Source organism: Apus apus, chromosome 4, assembly GCF_020740795.1.
Source record: "Apus apus isolate bApuApu2 chromosome 4, bApuApu2.pri.cur, whole genome shotgun sequence".
In the NCBI taxonomy this organism is placed as follows: domain Eukaryota; kingdom Metazoa; phylum Chordata; class Aves; order Apodiformes; family Apodidae; genus Apus; species Apus apus.
In genome coordinates, this window is record NC_067285.1 from 99,413,914 (window position 1) to 99,433,932 (window position 20,019).

General features: G+C 41.9%; 1 protein-coding gene across 17 annotated transcripts in view; it reads left to right on the forward strand.

Moving 5' to 3' along the window:
- The first annotated feature begins 2,120 nt into the window (after window positions 1–2,120).
- The window catches only part of PROM1 (prominin 1), a 62,960-nt gene continuing 45,061 nt past the window's right edge, over window positions 2,121–20,019 (forward strand). For 13 of the 17 annotated variants that reach the window (XM_051617892.1, XM_051617902.1, XM_051617896.1 and 10 more), the window contains exons 1-2: window positions 2,914–2,950; window positions 8,439–8,857. In XM_051617892.1, the coding sequence (XP_051473852.1) occupies window positions 8,635–8,857 (223 nt within the window). In that variant the 5' untranslated portion in view covers window positions 2,914–2,950; window positions 8,439–8,634. Of the gene's footprint in view, window positions 2,225–2,388; window positions 2,470–2,906; window positions 2,951–6,923; window positions 7,250–8,438; window positions 8,858–20,019 lie in introns of those variants that run through there. The other 4 variants (XM_051617886.1, XM_051617888.1, XM_051617889.1 and 1 more) reach the window with 4 other exon arrangements.

Genomic DNA, 20,019 nt, shown 5'->3' on the forward strand with positions numbered 1-20,019 from the left:
GCACCTGAAGAATTCATGCTTCCACCTACCATCTCACAGTGACAAGCTCTGACATTTTAACTAGGTGCTACTCAGAGAACATACTTTCAGTAATAATATGATATAAATTATCTTAACTGTCACTTCCAGAGACCTTAGGCAAACTCCTTGTCTCAGCCTGGATACCAACACTATAAAGAAACTCAGATGTGACTGGAAAGCTTCAGGTCTCATATTGATGGCAGCACCCATAAAAAAAAGCAGGAAAACTGTTACACATCGATACCACTAATCAGAAAATCAGTGTTGGCTTCATCTACTGAAGAAAGCCCTCCATTAATAGCATCAGTCTTGATTTAGTTTCAATTCCTCTCTAAAAGCTAGTATCTTTTAAGTCTACTTGCATGTCCTCGTTTATGTAAGCTACAGACATTTCTCTGCTAGAAGCCCTGTGGTAGCCTACCACAAAGTGACTACCTATAACTTGCAGTAATTAGTAATCCAAAAGAAAATTTTAAGTGTCTTTGGGTCCAGCAAGGCTAGATCTCTTTACCTTTCATTCCATGCCATTCTCTTCCCCATTTCCACATTCTCTTCAAGCTCTTAAGACTATTCCACTCTTGTGGTTATTTATCACTGTAGCCACATGCCTACACTTTGCAGTTGGACAGCAATGAAACTTGGCCTTCCTGTTTTAACATTGTACAGGAGCAAAAGAATCAAACGCACTGGATCACCTGATTAGTAGTGTTGGGCACACATAGCTCACTATTTGGAAGGCATATTGCCTTGTATTTAGAACAATTTTCATCCAAAGCTTAAACAAGAGCTGTACTTTTGGATTTGAGGACTTTGTGGCTCATTTAACACACTTGTCCTTTCATCAAGACATTCTGTGTTTTCCCCACGACTACAGCATTGCTCCTCTTTGGCCTAGGATGCACATGAGAACTAAAACAAGAACTAGGTTAAGAGCCTTTCTTTGAGCTTTGCCACTCCGTTTTGGATTGTGGTGCTACATACCCTCCTGCTGAAGTAACTCAGGACTATCCCTGGTCAAAATACTTGTTCTTTCTGTGTGCAGCTAATGTGTGGCAACTTCTTTCATGTGCACTGCTGGCAAACGCCCCTAGCTAAAATGCAGGTAGAGTTCAGCAACACCAAACACCGTTTTTGGGAAAACTGTTGGCTGTTTGGCCAAACTAGCATTAGGCTGCTGCCATAGCCTTGATTTCTTTCTGCCTGACACTGCATTAAGCCAAAAGGGAGACTAACTGCCTTCTTCACCAGTTTTAAGGGCCTCCAAGGAAACAGTACGACCTTGGATCTCCAGCACACCTTCCTGCTTTGCCTTAATCTATGCGGAATTATGAAAGATCTAGTAAGAGAGCTAAGAATCATGTTTATGTTTTATAATTGGAATGGGGGAACCACATTAAAATATCAAAGCTGCCAATAAAAATCACAAAGGGCAGAAGGAGGCAAGTGCAGGAGCCTTTGAAAGTGTATGTCACTGTATTGCAGCCTCTAGGAAAAGCACTTCTTATCGATAAAACTAGCCCTCAGAAACAAGAAACGCTTAGGAACACAGATACCAGTCCTAGCAGAAACGATAACCCCATCAGGAAACAAGGAAGCACCTCGGCAAGGGTAAAATAAGGTATTTTCCCAAAAGCTAATTGGATAAATCACTTTGACAGAAGCAAACCCGCCTGAACTCAAAGCAAGCGCCAGGAGAGGGATGGCGCGGCCAGACTAGGAAGCAGAAAAGCAGGCTGTGCCGAGGCCGGCCGTTCGTCGCCGCGTTCCGGGGCACCTTCCCGGCCTGGGGCCAGGTTCCCCCTCGGAGCCGGCCCGGCGAGCAACAGGCCGGTCGCTGCGTGCCCCTACCCGCCTTCCCGCACGGCTGCGGACTCAGCCTGACCCTTTCGACCAAGTTTCAATAGTGGCGGCACGAAGCCTCTTCCCAGCTCCCGCTCGCCTGCCGGGTCCCTTTGGGGTTAAACCCCTCACGCTCCTCCTCTTCCTCCCCCCTCCAGCCTCAGCCTGCCAGGGTGGTCCCGCAGCCCCGGCCCGGGGCAGAGCCCGCCCTCCATAATCCATGCGCGGGCGGCACCAGCACCGCCGCGGCGCTCTGAGGCGGCAGGCAGAGCAGAGCAGAGCAGAGCAGAGGAGCAGAGCGGGCCGAGCCGGGCCGGGCCGGGCCGTGCCCCGGCGCCTCCGTCTCGCTTCCCTCGCCTCACCGGTGAGTGCTGCCGGGCGCGGGTACATGAGGAGGGGTCCCGGGACGGCGCTCCCTCACCGCCCCCTCGACCGCGGTGAAGCTGAGGGAGGCAGCAGGTGGGGGTGGGGCTTCTTATCCTTGCCCGGCTGCTGCCACTGTGGGCGGCAGAGGGGCCGGGAGAGTGCGGCAGAGGGAGGAGGGTCCCGTCCGCCGCGGGAGGAGAGGTGTCGGCGGGCGGGAGGACCTTCTTGGGAAACCGGGTCAGGGTGAGCGGGTGGCCGTCGGGAGAGGCGGGTGCCCAAGGGAACGGCGCTGCCGGAGGCGAGAGGGTCCGTGGGGATTCCAGGGAGGGGTCAGTCGGGGCTGGGAGGGAGACCTGTGGGAGCAGGGAGTGGCGGGATGGAGGTGGTGAGGGAGGGAGCCCCGGCCCTGGCAGCGCGGGGCGAGGCGGCTGCAGAGGGACTGGTGCTGGGCGGGTCTGTGCTGAAGGGAACCGGGGGAGTGGGCTTGAGGACAGGGGCTCTGCGGGAGCGACGAGTTTGGCCGGGGGGAAGAGGCTGCGGCACGGCGGGGCGCTGTGTGCCGGTCCGCGGGGAGCGAGGGCGGGTCCGCCCGCTGAGGAGAGCGAGGCGGCGGGCGCGGCCGCGGCGAGTAAAGCGGGTTTGCTCCCCAGAGGGTCGTGCGTGGCGGGGACGGCTCAGGAAGGGTCGGGGGACGGCTGTGAGTCTGGCGGCTGAAAAGAGAGCAGTAGGTGTAGCGGAGCGGGGAGAGCCCCGGAGATCTCCGGAGGGATGGGGAGCCGGAGCCGCTCGGCGGGGAGGAGGGCGTCTGCTGAGGGCACCTGCCCGGGCGAGGGGGGGAAGCAGGCGGTGGGGCCTGAGCGGCGCCGGGGAGGCGGAGGGGGACGAGGACACCGCGGTGGCAAAAGCCCCGCGTTGGCTTTGCGGTGAAACCGTGGATGTGAGCGGGGAGAGGGCCCCGTGCGCTCCCGCCGGCGCGGCAGCGCGCTGCGGCGGATGCCGCCTCGGAGGGGTGAGCTGAGGCGGTGCTGCTGGGGGCTTCCTGCTCAGTGCGTACCTGTGCGGACCGCACCAGCCCGCCCCGGCGGTCTGACCTCTCTCTCGGCAGGGGTGAATCTGCTGTCAGCTGGGGACCTCATCCGAGAGCAGGGGAGGGGGGGGAGTAGTGGTGGTAAGCATGGGCAGTGTCTTCCTCTGCACACAGATGCAGGGGAGCGACTGAAGAAACTATCAAGTCGGTCAGAATGCCAGCAGAGGCAGAGCTGCGGTACTCTGCTCCTGTGCAGTTTGCAGATCAGGGACTGAGCAGCCTGGTAGAGCAAGAGGTCTGGACAGTTTTAGTAACTGGAAAGACGGCGAGGGCAAGACTGTTTCAGCTGCCAGTGGGAGTATGTGGGGTCTGTCATCCCAGTACCTTGGTATTGGGACATTACTCAGCCCTCATCAGTTCACGTTTGCCTGTTTGTGCTGGCTTTAAAATTTTCTGTGTGATACTGAAAAGTTCTCTCGCAAGGGAATGCTCTGTGAACACTAGGCTAAATGCACCACTTAAAATCAAATTTTATATATATATATATATATATATATGTATATGTATGTATGTATTTCTTTTGGTTTAGTTGGTATACTCTAACATGTAAGCAGTCAGCTACAAATCAAACTTGCTCATCTTCTGGGAAAGATACCTTACTTGGAATTAGTTTTTACAGGTCTGTTGTTGTTTGCAAACTACTGTACTTGTAAATCAGCAGGGCTTTTTTTTGGTGTTGTTTTATTTATTTATTTTCAAATTATTAAGTAGCTGCTTAAAGCCAGCCTGGGACCTGAATACCCACTTTTTCTGACCTGAGCACTTAGTTGTTTTGAGCATATGCAGCAAGAAAATCAGATCCATACTGAGGCTACCTCGTGTGGAAGATTCTGTTTGTCGGTGCTTGCAGACTCGTTTTGCAGTCCCTACTGCTTACGAGGTTTTTTGCTTCTACTCCTCCTGTGGCAACAGGTTGTAATTGTTGGTATGCTTAGGACAGATTTTTATGACAGCAAGCTGTAGCTTTTTAACTCGCCAGCATCTAGGTTGGCTTGCTGCATTACGTTACTCGAATAGGAAGGTGTTGCTTTTGGGTTGTTTTTTTATACGTGTACTTAGAAGTTGTAATCTACCTGTAACTGTGACTGTTTTGATGCATTTCACTCTTCTGGTGCTCCTCTCATTGGAGCAACCTCACTGAAGAGGATTACGGACTTGGATTTTCAAATTAATAATTAAAAATTGTAACAAGCACAGCCAGGTCCTTTGTGTAGACTTACTGTGGACAACTGCATCTTCCAGCCATCCCATCATGGTTCACTGCCAGCAGGCTTCCACATTGAGCAGTGTAGCCTCTGGTTGATTAAATTTCGGTTCACAGGGTTAATCATCATTGCATCACTGCACTGCAGCCTTGTATTTGCATAGATTACAGTGTTAAACAGAAGGATGCCAGTCCTTTTTGAACAAAGAGCTGGACATCATGCTGTTTCTGAGCTCTGCTATTTAGAGTTGATGTAACATGGAAGCAGTTGCTGAACTTCTGCATCTCTCACTGTCTCTTCTCCCCTGTTAAAACTTACAGTGAAGTCACTGAAGCTGAATGGTTTTGGAAAATATAACAGTATTTTAAATAATGAGATATATTGTAGAAGTGATAATACTGCAGTGTACTTGGTAAAAGGGTGATGGTGTTCTCCACAGGTAGTGGTTAAAACCCCCAGGAATTATGTCTAGTGACTTGTATGTGCAGAGTATTAGTGATAACGGCAGAATAAGAATCAAAAGTTTTGTCTTGAAGGTGGACACTTGCAAACCACACAAAACAAATTAAACATGTTTGTTATTATGTATCTTATTAAGTACTTTGTGGGATTTGTGGTTTGGTGGTTGTTGTTGGGTTTTTTTTTAATGGAAACAGCAAAGAAATAGCTATCTTATCGGTGATGTATTTAAGCGCTTCAAAGGTTCACACACAGCTTCTTTTCATTGACTGTTTACTTGAACTTGGGGAGAGCTGTGCTGGCAGTTGCTGTAGCACATTGACTGCAGTGTTGCCATGCTGTTTCTGAGGAAATGAGATGGCCACATGCTGCAATGAGGAGCACCACGAACTGCTATGTGATTCTCTTTATATGTGTCACTTGAGCATATGCCATTCTTGCAGTTCTAACAATTACAGATTTCATGGATAGATTTTTTTTTTTTTAATGCTATTTGTGTAGCATATTTTACTAGTAATATGCTCCCAGGTAAGTTTCTTTTAGATATCAAGATAAGTGTAACTCCTGGGAGCTTTTTACATTTGAGTTATTTTTAGGTAGGTTGAATGCTTAGAGATATCCTGAGTTACAGGCTTAATTGGGTTTCTGCAAGTTCCTGATCATTACTAATGTAGCCTTGAAAATACATTACTGTTTTAAAAAGTATAGAGAAGATTCAGTGTCAGCCTGGAGAAACTGGCCAGTAAGATTATATATATGATGTTTATTGTGATGTATTTGCTAACAAAGGGGAGGGAGAGTGTATGATCAGAATTCGGCAGGTTCTTTGTTGTGCAAGAAACCCACCTGCTTGGCTAAAAATCCTGAGCTGTATAGAAGCTTGACTGAAAATTGTGTAGAGTTGGAGACTTCAGAGTGGGTTTGGAATTGGAAGCTGATTATTTGTCTCCATTAGCAGAATATTGTTTGTATCTGCACTACAGGTAGTGTCCTTTCAGTTTCAGTAGTGTCCTTGTCTTAAAACTGAAATTTCTTTCTTGGTTAAAACAAGACATCATGTTTCTAGCAAGCATAGTGATTATTTTCCTGTACTGGAAGGACATTTTAATAGTGCTTTATCTGTGTATTTGTATAATTAAATACATTTTTTTATTATCCCTAACCTAAAATTTAACAACAACAAGAAGGAGCTGTATGTACTTTCTCTTCTTTTGCCCTCTCTCTAGTACAGAGAACATGTATCTTCTAGCTTTGCCTTAAGACACCAGTTAGGGAGGTCATCTTCTCAGAGTCGTCTTTCACAAGCACACCTAACCCTTCCCTATATTGTATGCTTTTGTATTCTTTAACTCTTGGAATCAAGGCTCAGTCACCATGTGTGAGCTTTTTCTCCTGACTCTGTTGAAGTGTTGCAATTGTGCTTGAGATATTAAAGGAGGGAAATTAATATTTTGGAGCTGGAATTTCTCTTCTCCCTGCCCCTTCCACCCTTTTGTTATTCTTTAACAAAATATTCTTTTCCAGAGAGGAAAATACTATTTTGACATGTTCTGAGTTCTTATGTTTCTGTGTTGTGCACTATATTTCGGAAATGTTGCTAGTATCATCTTTTTGAATAAGGCTTGGATAATTCTGCTATTCATGGCATTATTATTATTCATTCTTCTTTGTTTTTGCTAGCTGTGAGAGGCAAAGATGGATTTGTGTTTTTCTTCTTTACTTGATTTGACTTTAGGGAAATGCACCTGTCTCTAGTTCTGTGATCTGGTCTTGTATCCCTTTATTCCATCATTTTCTTAATTTTGATCTATCATTTGAATGCAGTACAGACTACTAAACAAGCCTGCAACATGGTTTCTTGCAAGTCAGTATTGGTTTTCAGAAAGGTAGCCTGTGTTTTACTAGAGACTATAGAGTATAGAAGAGGCTTAAGACTCACCTTACTACCAATTTTTAAGTCTTTTGTCTTCAGCATCTCTTTTACCTGGAAGCACCTTGGAAGTCAAAGTACTGAGCTGACTGAAGCTGTGAGGTGCTTGAGTTGTTTTGCTGTCATCCTTGCAGGTTAATGGTCTGAACATCAAAGTGGAGATTAAAAATATTTCTCTATGGGTAGTGCTGCTGAAAAAGGCAACAGAGGCACAGCTGTGCTAAACAAAGGCAGTTTGTGCTAGGTGCTCGCCAGTTTGAAGTGAGTGGCTTGTCATGAGCAGTGTGGTCTCGGATGTCCCTACCAGTGGCACTCTGGTAGATCATCAAAGACGTTTCAAAGGTAAGCCAGTCTGGTGGGTCAAAAAGTCAGTGCGGTGGTCATTGGCATACTCATCAAGTATGTGCAACTTCCAAAGTCAGAAAGGGGAAGAAGTTTTTCTGTAGCCCTTTGGTTTTGGGTTTTTTTTTGTCTATTTTTTTTTTTAGAGGCCACCATGGCCCATGCTGAAGTGAAGGAGTCTTAACTAACTACATCTTCATTTACCTGGAGTAAGGTGTTTTGCTGGAAACCCAGAAGGGTTTTTGGTTTGCATTTCCTGAGTGGTGGTTGATTAAACTGTTGTGTTTTTGTAGATTCAGAACCTTCCAAAGTCTCATAATGCTGCTCAGCTTGAGCAAGCTGTGAATAAAACTGTTGAGTTGACTTACCCACTTCCTAAGGAGAGCCAAGAGAATGTTTGAATTACTAGAAAGTAATCACTGAGACCCATTGTCACCTGTCAGGAGGGTGAAGTTTTTTGTTGTTGGGATTTTTTGTTTGTGTTTGTTTGTGGCGTTTTTGTTTATTTTGTTATTGTTTGTTTTGTTATGTTAACTTCTCAGTGATGAATAATTTCTTTCCTCGGTCTTGGAGGACTATTATGAGTAGCTGGCACCTTAAATTCTTCCTTGAGGCGGAGTCTGTAACCTTAGCTGTGAAACAGATGTCAGAAGGGTGCCATCTGTTAGGTCATGCACAGGGAAGGAAAGCGAAGTCCCAGAAGTAACTGGAAGGTTATATAGATTAAAGCTGGAAGGTTTTACTGAAAGGTTGAGATTAAAAAAGTTACAGGATATGACTTGTAATTATTGCCATTAATGATGGTAACATCAGGTGGCTGATTAAATGCATTGTGAAACTTCCGTGACGTGACATACTGTACTTAGTCAGAAGTGCTATTAATACATTATTCCTTTAGTTTTCTTTCCCTTGGAGCTGTCCCACTGCTCTGCTTTGCTTGTTTTTGAAGACTCACTGACCTGGAACTATGCATAATTGTTTTTCCCTCCCTCTTCCAACTACAGTGTATGTAGTACACCATATTATTCACAAACAATTTATTTATTTTTTTAATAATTTCCTTCTATATCCTATCTGGCTTGCTTTTACAACTATTGACATGTTAAGTTTCCACAGAAGATTGCAGGTTAACTTGTACTTTCCTGTTTGCTTGCACACACCTTAACAAGCTGTTTCTTGCTTTTGCCAGAGATGGTGTGCTGAGTCCCTTCCACCAGAGCCTTCTGTACCTCTCTGAAGCAAGAATACATGAAAAAGAATAAAAGGTGTGAAGGTGCACCAGTGTTTTCCTGATTAGAAATCTAACCCCCAAGTGAACGTACTGAAGATTTCTAGACTCGGTGGGAAAAATATCTCTACCTCCAATTTTATGAATACTGCTAGCTATGGCTGTGGAACTCTGTTTGCTGCTGCTGCTGCTGTTTTGTGGAAGTACTATTTCAGAGGTACAACCTATATACAAACCGCCTCCTGGGACTTTGGATTTTGGATTTGTACCAGCCAAGACCTATGATACAGGTGCATACCATGAACCTGGGCCAATAGGAATTTTGTTTAAAACAGTACATGCATTCCTGTACTTAGTGCAGCCAAATTCTTTTCCTCAAGGTAAGCAGATAAATGTCTTTTTTTTAATAAAGACTTTTTATTGATATGTTCATCCTATTGTAGATACCAAGACCATAATTTGGAACTAAATTATATGAAGGGCTTTGTTAGTAGCATGTGTTATGACCTTGAAATGTGAGTTTGATATGAACTAACATTTTTTTGGTAAGCATAGTGTGTGTGTGTGGTTGTTACTGAGAATGAAATGTTGATGAAACGTCACAGGACTCTGCTTATGTATCTCGAAGCTCTCAAAGCTGCTTTTCTTTTTTTTAACTGAAACTTTATCTTATGTGTGCTCAGAAGCATGGGATAGGAGTAAAACCATCAACTGTTTTGTCTTTCCTATTAAATCCCTAAGAGACAGCCCTGAGATTGTGTATTATAATAAACAGTCAGGTGCTTATAATATTATGAGATTTAGCCGAAGAAATGGAAACTTAGTAATTGAAATACATTTCATGCGATTCCATATCTGTGCGTCCACAATCAAGTTTTATATAAGGGCAGTTCCCTTACACAGCCACATCTAAGTTGTTTCTTTGTAGCTGAAGACTTGAAACTGCATTGGTTTAAGTGAGATTTTATTTTTTTTCAATTTCTTTCCTACTAAGTTTTCTCTTCTTCTAAAGGAAAAGTTAAGATATCAGAGAAGTATGTGTTTACTGAGATTGCATTGATTAAAAGGTGCTTTAGGGAATTCTATGTGTTTGTGGATGTGGTAGTTGAATCAATTCAACTTTCCAAAATGCTTTTTGTTTCATTTAGCTCATAAAAGAAAATGCTAGCTTGTTTGAGTAGTATTGGTATTTAAAATTATATTGAAGTTTTAATACAATCTAAGTACAGCTTTGGTTTGCTATTGACTCTTTTTAGTGGTTTTGCTGTAACTGTGTATAAAAGTTTATACTATTTTGTATTACATCTTTCAAATTACATATTAAAACCTTTAGTAATTTAAAATCTTAAATTATTTGTTCACATATCTGTATGATACCTATGAACTATTACTTTCTTGTATTTTTGATAGTTCTACAATACCTGTAGAAGAGAGTTCAAAGGAACACTTAAACAAATTAATTCTATTTAGACAAGTACCTGGAGTCTCAGGTGTTAATCTCGAGATCAAAATCCTGGCCTGTTCTCTGCAGGTTCTGTCCCCTGAGCAGGTCTTACACAGGTGTAATGAGGGCAGTTGCATGAAGCTGACAGTAGTGTCACCTTTTGGAGGAACTTTTTACAGATACCTCTGCTTTTGTGACCTCCTTCCTTCCATTACATATGCAGATGAACTATTTGTCTGTCTGTGAGACCTGATATGTTAGGATTGTCATTTGTGTTTATCTCTTAAAACAGGCCTTCCTTCTGCCTAAAGCACTGCTTGAATATTTTATTCTCTTAGGGTCATGGAGACTTGATTTCAGTGTGATGTTTACTGTGTCTTTAGATTAACAGGAATGTGGTTTGTAACCTTATATGTCAAATTTAATATTTTGTGTCCTAACTATGTAAGTAATTATTGAGTAGAGAATCTATGATAATGATTATACCCCTGTGGGATGGCTGGTGGTAAGTTTTTCATCAAGTAGGTGTTGTAAAATCTAGCATTAAAGAGAAAGGAGATGTCCAGAAGTAAAGAGCTTGTTCTGAGCTTGTAAGCTTTGAATATCTTGTACCTTGCCTTCCTTCTTTGCAGATACTTTTTGCCAAATCAGTTATTTTTAGAAGTTTGGCTTTCAGTGTTTGCATTAGGTGAAGTCCTTTTCCCATGCCCCCATGTACCTCAGTGCAAAACACAGATTTGATGGATCATGTTTGAGTCATACTATTTAATTGGTTAATCCCCATAATCTCTTTTGCCATATGCTGTTCTGTTTTCACAATCAGTGTATTAATGTAGTTACATATTTGAAATGTTTTAGATTATTTTTTTTTTCCCCCAACTGCCAACTTGAAATAGAGTTAATTCTGATTTCAGAAATGAAAATACCATCAAAAATGGGCACAGAAGGCAACTCTTGATGTTTCTAACTCAGAATTTTGTTGTTCTGATTGGGCTGGTGCTTCAGAAGAGTTAGCTCCAGGTTAATGTCCCAGTGTATTTTACATAACCATAACTTGGAGGAGAAGAGTGATTGATTTGTGTGTAGGAGTTGGCATCGCTCGCTTAGACCTTTGATCTTAGTGGTCTAAAATTTTTTTTTCCTAATACTTGGAAGTACTCTGATTTTCCAATCTACTGCTAGTACTTTTAGCTGGGAGGGAAAAGAACAACAAGATTGTCTAATTGCATGTAGGTATTCCTGCCTTTGAAAGTCTTTTTTTGTTCTTGCAGTAGTGCTCTGATGGAGCTGGATGGAACTTAAAAGTTGAAAGGCATCACTTAATTTATAGGAAAAAAAAATTGTAAGTTTTTGGGCTTTTTGAGTTAAATCTAAGTGAGTAATTACATATTTCTGAATTTGTTAATGCCATCCAGTTTGTGGATGTAAAACTTAGATTAGATTTAATAGGTAACTTATTAATGAGGTTAATAAAATGCTCGTGTAAAGCACAGTAACAGAACCAGGACAAGGAACTGTAACTCCATTAGTTTGTTTAAATTGCTGAATCTTAAAGACCAGCACTATGTGCTTTGGTTATGACAAGAAACTAGTTTTAAAAAGTAGACTAAGGTATCGGATTGCAGTCCTTCAGTGTTAAATAGATTCTGATTTCAGCTCCACCAGTCAAATACTTTTGTCCTCACTGGATTATGTAAATGGGAGTGAATTTACTCCCAAACACAAACTGTTATGCAGCGAAACAGCCTCTGCTTTGAGTTAATGATACACTGGAGTGGAAAAGACTGTGCTTGGTCACTGGTTTGCTGCCTGAGGCTCAGTAGTTCACTTGAATCTTACTGTGCTGTCGTTTCTTCCTTTGTAAAATAAAGGTAATGGTGCTGCTAGTCCTTTTGTTGAGTACAGTGTAGGATAGAGCAAAATTATTCTTCTCTGTTAATAGCACCGCTTACAATAAATAGACAATGATAGGAAAAGTGACAGGTTGTTTCTATCAGCTAAGAGGACACCTAACAAAATAAATTGTCATAAACTGAAGTGTTAATTTATTGATACAGTTGATTAGCTCCATGGTTGTCACATAGTGCATATCACCTGTTGTGTTGGAGACCTTCAGATGTGAACTTGGTGTAGACAGGGCATTGCCAATATGATTCTCTGGCTGGTATGAATATCTTATCACGGCTTTGTCTTTGTTCCCATGGAAACCAGTTGTTAGTTGCAGTAAGATGATGTTAATCTGAGATTCCGCTTGCCAGCAGGATGTGCACAACAAATTGTTGGCTTCACAGCATGTGTCTTGTAACGAAAATGTGAAGTTCACAAAGCAACCAAACTGGGAGTAAAGTTCCTGCTCCTATTTTTAGGTGAAATAAGACGAAAACTTGCAGGATTGTTTACCTTACTCTACTGTAACAGATTGCAGGACAACTGTTCCACTTATGTTAAGTTACAGTTGCTTTGTTTCAGCTTCTGTATTTTATTCTGGATCACCCTGTTTTGGCTGAAGCAGGAATAAAACTTTAATATCAAAATCAGCTGTTGAATGCAGGTACATCCTTGGCAAAAGTATAGTATGAAGAGTTAAATGTACTGTTTGCCTGTGAGGAACAAGAACAAACTGGTTTTTAGACCTGGACTACACATCTCAATTCCATCTGGATGTGGAGTCTCATTTGTTGAACAGTTTGAGTGGAAGACTGAGGATCAGAACCTTACTATTTTAATGCAAAGTCATGTCTCTGGTCTTTTTTGGTCTTCCTTTCTCCTCACCTGGTCAGCCTTTAAAGCAGCTGGAAATAGTGGTGTTCAGAAAGTTGGTTTTGTGTTCTCTGTCTCTGCAACTAATATCTCATGAGTGTATTCAGCAATTAAAACATTTTAACAGTAACAAAAATAATAATCACATAACTTGATGTGAAAATAAACAGTATAGCTATAGCTAGTACATCTGTAATAGAAAATGCAACCCCCTGTGTTAGTAGGTAGGTTTGAACTCTTAGAATATTGATTATTTTAAAATAATACTAGCTGTGTTGGATGTGTTCTAAAGCAAATAGTCGAAACACTTTAACACCCTCTCAGTTAAAGCCTCAGTAAGTCAGATTGGGGTTTTTTTGGTAGAAATAACTTCTTTGCCGTTTGTAACACTTTAGTTCTTGGTTGTCTGTTTCTGCTGTAGTTTTGCTTCCTGTTAATAATAAATCTTCAACAACTCCCCTACAAAAAAAAAAAACAACACAACACCTCACCCATGTGTCTTGATGTTGCAGCATTAGAGCTAAACTCAGGTACATGTAGCTGGTAAGACACTTTTGTTGTTAAACTTGAGACTTACCCAGGGCTGTTTGGTACCTCCACACCCACGTGCGGTGCAAGGACTGCACTCTGGCTCTGACTTATGTGCAGATGCTGCAGTTCAGCAACGTAAGATGCTGCTCAGGTACCTCAAGCAATTATGACCTTTTATAAAAACATCAATTACAGTATCCTTTTTCCCGTTGTGTTAAGTCTCAGATTTAGTGGGTGTTGAGCTGCACTTATGTGATAGACTTTTGTTGAGCTAGCTTTTGACAGCAACCCCTGTGCGTGTGGGTTGACTTTCTTAAAGCTTATGTCCTGGAGCTGGGTTGGGAGCGTAGTGGCAATTGTTGGTGCAGGAACTGAGAATAAGGGAGGAAGAGCAAGACCTGCACGTGAGTAAGTTGGCTGTTAGGTTGTAAGCTGTATTGTGAAGTGACAATTTTAGTAAGTTGTAGCATTGCTGCCTTCCCCATGTCCCCATAACTGTTTGCTTTCCAGCACTTTGGCTAAGCTGTGATGTGGATTTAGAGTAGCAGCTGAAGTGTACATATAAAAACCACAAGCTTCAGTGACAGAGTTTATATATAGCAAGTAGTTGTGGTGTCATTTAGGTACAACTGGGATAAGAAAGGGGACTTACAGTGCTCCTTTACTTGCTAATATAATGTATACATTGAAAGAAATGTGTCTAACATGAGAAATACTAGGGAAGATGGAGCAGCAGGAAGATACAAGATGAATTAGCCTCTTTTCTCTGCCCACTTGTGTACATTCAAGGAAATACAGTTAAAAAAATTATTACTAATTTCATGCTGAGAAGTTAAGAGATGCTCTGCTTGATGAAATAGCCATGTAAATAAGGAACACTTTGACAACATTTCTAGAACAGATTTAAGGCCAGCTTTTTTATTTTCTTAGGCTTCAGAAGAATAATTCCTTTTTCCCTGAACTGTTCCAAACTGTACACTATCCAACAGATTGCTTATCAAAATGTTTGGTTTTTTTAGTAGAAAGGGAGGAAACAGGATTTAGGGAGGGGAGGCTTATACAGATTATCTGCTAGGGGCTACTGCAGAAAACTTCAGTTGCAGGCATTAACACTTCTCTGATGTCATCCTGCTCAGTTATTTTGGATTATGTAAACAAGGTTTCTCATCTGCAGACAGGTATGTTGTGGAAAGTATGCAAGTAATTTTTAATCTGTGTAGCATTAGCCGAGATCTGAAAATCTTGCACTATACACACAAATGGAATCCCTTCTCTACAGTATCCTCAGTGCTTGCCCTGATCTGGTTTAATGCTGCCTGCCAGCTGTGCCTAGGAGAAAAAACATGCCTTGACAGCAATTGCAAAAATGACAGTCCAGCTTCACAACTTCAATGCCATTAGGGCAGAAGGGAGAAACTAATGAAAATGAACCTCAAGTGGAGTTTGAGGGAGTTGGGTTACTTTCTGCGGGGAGCGTGTTCAGAGGTGGCGTTACCACAGACAGCTGTGGTAACAGGCTGGAGGCCACCTTAAGCGGTAGTCCTCTTAGAGGCTAGATTATAATAATGAAATAGGCCTACAGTGTTGTAGTATTTAGGCTCAGCTCATATTTGCCATACTTCAGCTGCTTTCCACCCCTTCCAAATTAGATAACTGTCTTTTCTCTCTCTTGGGAACACTTTCTGGCAAGTGGGTTAGGCATTTTCTGGGTGAAATACTGAGTTAGGACAGGAAGCCTGCTGATAGATACAGTATGGGCAGTGCCAAGTCAGTGCTTGGGTCTATTCTAGCCATGTTCTGTTTGTCTGTGGACATTAATGGGAGACATCAGGTATAACCAAAGAGCTGATCAGCAGCATTCCCTGAATCCATGAGCTCTGGGTACAGTTAAATCCAGAGGTGCCAACTTACAAGGAAGGGAAGGATGGGAGGTACAGGATGGTATTGTGACAAGGTGGCCTTGTTATTTATCATTCTAGGTAAAGAAACTTTATTGATAGGGTTCGTATATTTTTAAAGAAAAAAGCACCATGTCTTAAAAATGCATTTATCTAGTTGGTTAATACTACTGTATGGTGTGTGTATTGTGGGTGGGGTAGTTATGTTAGATACGTTGAATGTAGTGTGGTGTGTGCTAGCAATTTTAGTGAAACTGAATTAAGCTTTGTGTGCAGTCATTTTTCTTCACTTATTTAAGGGATTGGCCATCCCATTTAGTATCTTAGAGCAAAGAGAGAAGCAACTTGGACATCAACTTGGTCAAAGCCTAAGTTTTGCCTTGCAGATGCTATTGCATGACCACAGAGTACACCACGTGAAGAAGACAGTTCTTTTTGTTTACAGAGGGAGGGACATGAGTCAGGAAATCTGAATCACTAAAAGCATGAAATTTATTTGAGATTTCCAGAACATGCCTCCAGCATCTTGTATAGTGAGAAGTGGGGTGGAATAGGTTTTAGGTCAGCCACATTCTTTGGTAATGTTTATTATCTCTGAACATCTTTGAAACTTACCTGTGACTGCAGATATCTTACAGGTTTTCAGGCCCCTATGCTGAGGCTCAGTGATTTTTCTAGCTCAATAACAGTAGCTACTCTGCTGTCCATCTTTCCTCTCCATTTAATTTTTACAAGCTTATCTGTCCCTGTAAGGTTGAACCTTATTCTCTTTTCTAACTTGCAGTTTGTGGAACTGACTGGGAGAAGGAGGGGTAGTGTCACTGACCTTGCTGGAGTAATGTTTTCACAAGCCTCAAAGGGGCCCTTCAATTCCATCATCATCATGGTTGTTATGGACTAGGTGATCTTTGGAGGTCCTTTCCAACCCCTAACATTCTGTGATTCTGTGATACTACTAAGTGTTGCTTTAGCTGTTTAACTCAGCTGAAAGATGCCTGGGTGCACTGTACAGAACAAATACAAACTTGAGGCCAAATTAACTTTCTTCAGAGTAGCAACCTTTATTTTGCTGTGACTTTTGAGTGAAGTTGTGATCTGTGCAGTACTTTGAACCAATATGTGTGCCAGAGTTATCAAACGTAGGTGGAAAACTGGGGCCCTTGAAGGAACAGGAAAATGGGGAATTCTGAGGTATCTCAGTGAAGCTTACAGAATGCCAGTCACTGGGGTAATTAAAAGCTGGTATCATCAGGGCTCCAGTGTGTCATTCCCAATTATCTGTGTTCGTATTTCCAGTAATTCAATTTATGCAATATAAGAGAGGGTTTTCTGTGTTTTTCATACAGTCTAAATATTTACTACTTTGATCAAAGTTACAAGTCAGCATGTCTACACAACCCACACTATTGAGAAGTTGCTCAGTTTCTGCAGTGTGCTAAAACAGAGAAGCATATACAGTGCACCAAGTTAAATCTTTGCCTATAATCTGTTGTAAATCCTTACCAGATGGTGGCCTAGGGAGAACTTTAGGTAGCTAGTGCAAACAAAGTAAGTGGCAAAAAATAGCTGCTGTGGCACAAACAATGTGCTACAGAAGTTTTGTTGCCTTCAGAAATGAAAGAATGCAGTTTCCGTGTGGAACACTTCTTCAAAGCTTTCTACTTGACTTTGTGTCTGCATGATATATGCAAATTTATTGCAGCCTCCTAAGGAAAGATTTCTCGAAAAGCTTCTCTCTTTTTCGTTTTGTTTTTTTTCCAAAACTTCAGCAAGAACAGAACTTTCTTTGTAGTAAGGAACAACTACAAAGTCCCTGCAAAGGTTATTTTCAAAGGAGAAATCTTTCATTCTAGGTGTCCTGTAACAGAGAATATTGTGGCTATTTCTGTTTTTTTCTTTAAACATTTTCCTGACCAGGCTCTTTAATGTTTTCTGTGCATGTTGATGGAAGGCAGAATGTGCCTGGACAGAAAATGCGACTGCATTAAGGGAATAAATTCAACTTTGGGACAGCTGAAAGGTGTGAGGATTTTCTGTGTAATACTTAAATTGCCAGCTTGGTTTTCCTGACTATTAACAACCTTGAGGAAGCTAAATTTACGAAGCTTTCATTGTTTCATTCATAATTTTTGGAAACTGGGAGCTTCTTGTGTGCACAAATGAATATAATTGACTATTACAGCAACGAATCGGATAATAGTGTAATTTCTTCTGTTGATCAGTGGTATTTTCTGTCAGAAAGGGTGCAAAGAGGATCTCTTTATTTTCATGTTCTGGTTTCTGCAGCCTGCTTGTTCAGCAGTTGTTGCTGCTCTGCAATTCCTCATCTTCAGCAGTCGCACTGTGCTTAGTCCTACCTGTGCTCTCGTTAAAGTTCACCCTGTTCAGATCCATTTCTACACTTTGAATCCTGCTCATAGCTGTTCATCTCTTACCTACTTCATAGAATCGTAGAATGGTTTGGGTTGGAAGAGACCTTTAAAGATCACCTAGTCCAGCCCCCCTGCAATAAGCAGGGTCATCTTCAACTAGATCAGGTTGTTCAGTCTTCCATCCAGCCTGGCCTTGAATGCTTCCAGAGATGGGGCATCTACCAGCTCTCTGGGCAACCTCCTCCAGTGTTTCACCACCCTCATAGTAAAAGCTTTTTTCCTTAATATCTAGCCTGAATTTACCCTCTCCTAGTTTAAAACTGTTACCCCTTGTCCTATAGCAGCAGGCCCTTCTAAAAAGTCTGTTCCTATATTTCTTGATAGGCCCCCTTTAAATATTGAAAGGCCACAATAAGGTCTCCCCAGAACCTTCTGCCTATAACATTGCCCCTCACTGTAACCAGTATAAGAAGACTCATTTCTAGGTGGTCTAGTAGCCTATCATTTCACAACTGTGAATAAAGCAGTATGTGCTTCACGAGTCTGCCTAGACCTTAAAAGTGCATTTAATATGTTTTTGCTTGTGTGTTGCTGGATTTTGAGATTGAGCCAGGGATATGATAAGCATTTTTCTCTTGCTTTTGATCAGCATGTAATTAAAGAATGTCAGGTCAGAGAATGGAATGGACAACGATTGTGTTAATGGGAGGAAGCAGCATACTGAAGGCAGAAGAGGTTGAAAAGGTAAAGCTGTAGCACCTGAGATGAGATGCTAAAATACTTAAGCAATGTAGTATGTATTTTGGGGTTTTTTTTGCCTCCATTGAAACAAGTTCTTCCAGCCATTGTAGAATAACAGGTTCTATGGCTCCGTTTTGCAAGTTAGTGGTGAGTACAGCAACAAAATTCCTTTCTTACTTGTCTTTTGTTGTCTCAAGGCATGGCTGATGTTTTAAGCTTATAGTTTTTGTACATTTTTTTGATGCAGATGAATAAACAGGTGATTGATTGATTGAACAGAGAATTTCTTTTCACCACTTCTGTAACATAAGTAGGTGGTCTTGTGTGAGGGCTTCAGAAGTGAGTGAAGGTAGGTATCGCTTAGGAGTTGTGCTTCAAAGGGAAGAAGGCCAGAATGGCCTCTTGAAAGGAGCAGGAGGGTAGAAGCTGAACCAGCCTGGTGTTCCCAGTAGCTGAAGGAAAAAAACAACTGGTAATTGTATAGAGATAGCTTGCCTAAAAGTTGTGGGGAGAATTTATTTGAGAAGGCTGTATTTTTTCTTAGTTTGAGGACAAGGGTTATGGCTCAGGTCTGTCTTGAGTGAGACACTGTGAAGAGGGGATGGGAATGAACCATCTAAATCTGGAGTTGGAAAGGAACAGTCTAGACTACCTGAGTGAATGCAAAAATTAGACTCATTGTCTGCACCTGAAGTGGTCTCTTACTGTGTGGGAAGTGGGAGGATGTCACCTTTGAGACTTCCCACTTGGCCTAGAGTAAGTTTTCTTGCTCTGCAGAAAGAGGACAGACTGCATAGGGTAAGCAATGCAGCAGGACCCTCTCTGCAGTCTCTGCACTGACGTACATGGTGGATTCTTCAGCCATCAACGTTACTGAGCTCCCACCTCCCTCTGCAGTGGAATCAGAGCCAAGTGGTTGCTGTGTGACAAGGGACAGTAAGAATAAGCAAAGCTATTAGGTAGCTATGTGTAAATAAAGGGGAGGACCCTGAGTTGCCTGAAGAGGAGACCTCTTCAATGGAAGCTGAATCTGACTGTATGTCTAGAGACTTTCTGACTTTGGGGAAGTAAAGTCCCACTCAAGTCAAAGCAAGTATTTAAAAATGTTAATAAAGTAACTTGCATTAAAACTTGTTATAGGATACCTGAAAGATTTTTATCATTGATGGTAAGTCTGAGAGGCTAATACAGCTTTCCTGATTTTATTGGACTTGCAGGAGTTATTCATTAGCCTGAGTCATAATTAGAGAGGAAAAAAAACCAGGCTTGGAGTAGTTTTAATTCATGAGTTTCAGACTAATTATTATTACTTGTTTGTGGCACTAAATGTGGTCAAAATGTGATCACACGTTGAGAGAGATGATGAACTGCTCAGTGTTTGTGTAGTCCATTTACTCTATAATAGATGAAGGGGAGAGGGATTAAATACTGTGATAAACATTAGAATCAGATTGTATTAAAGCAGTTCTTAATTTATCATGCATGTGTTTAAAATTCATGTAGATAGGGTGCTTAGGGAGGTGGTTTAGCCGTGGACTTGGTTGAGTTAGGTTAGTGGTTGGACTTGATAATCTTGAAGGTCTTTTCCTATCTAAGTGATTCTATGATTCTATGATACATTATGCATAAAAGGATAGATTAACTTCTGGCATAATTTGATTAGTGCTGGAGTTGCACTATAACTGAATGGGGTCAATGGAATTGTGAGTGAAGATGAAGCATAGCATTCCCGAAGGTTTTACTCCAACTGTTTTTCTGTCACCTACATTTGAAAAGCTTTCTTAGCAGAAGAATTT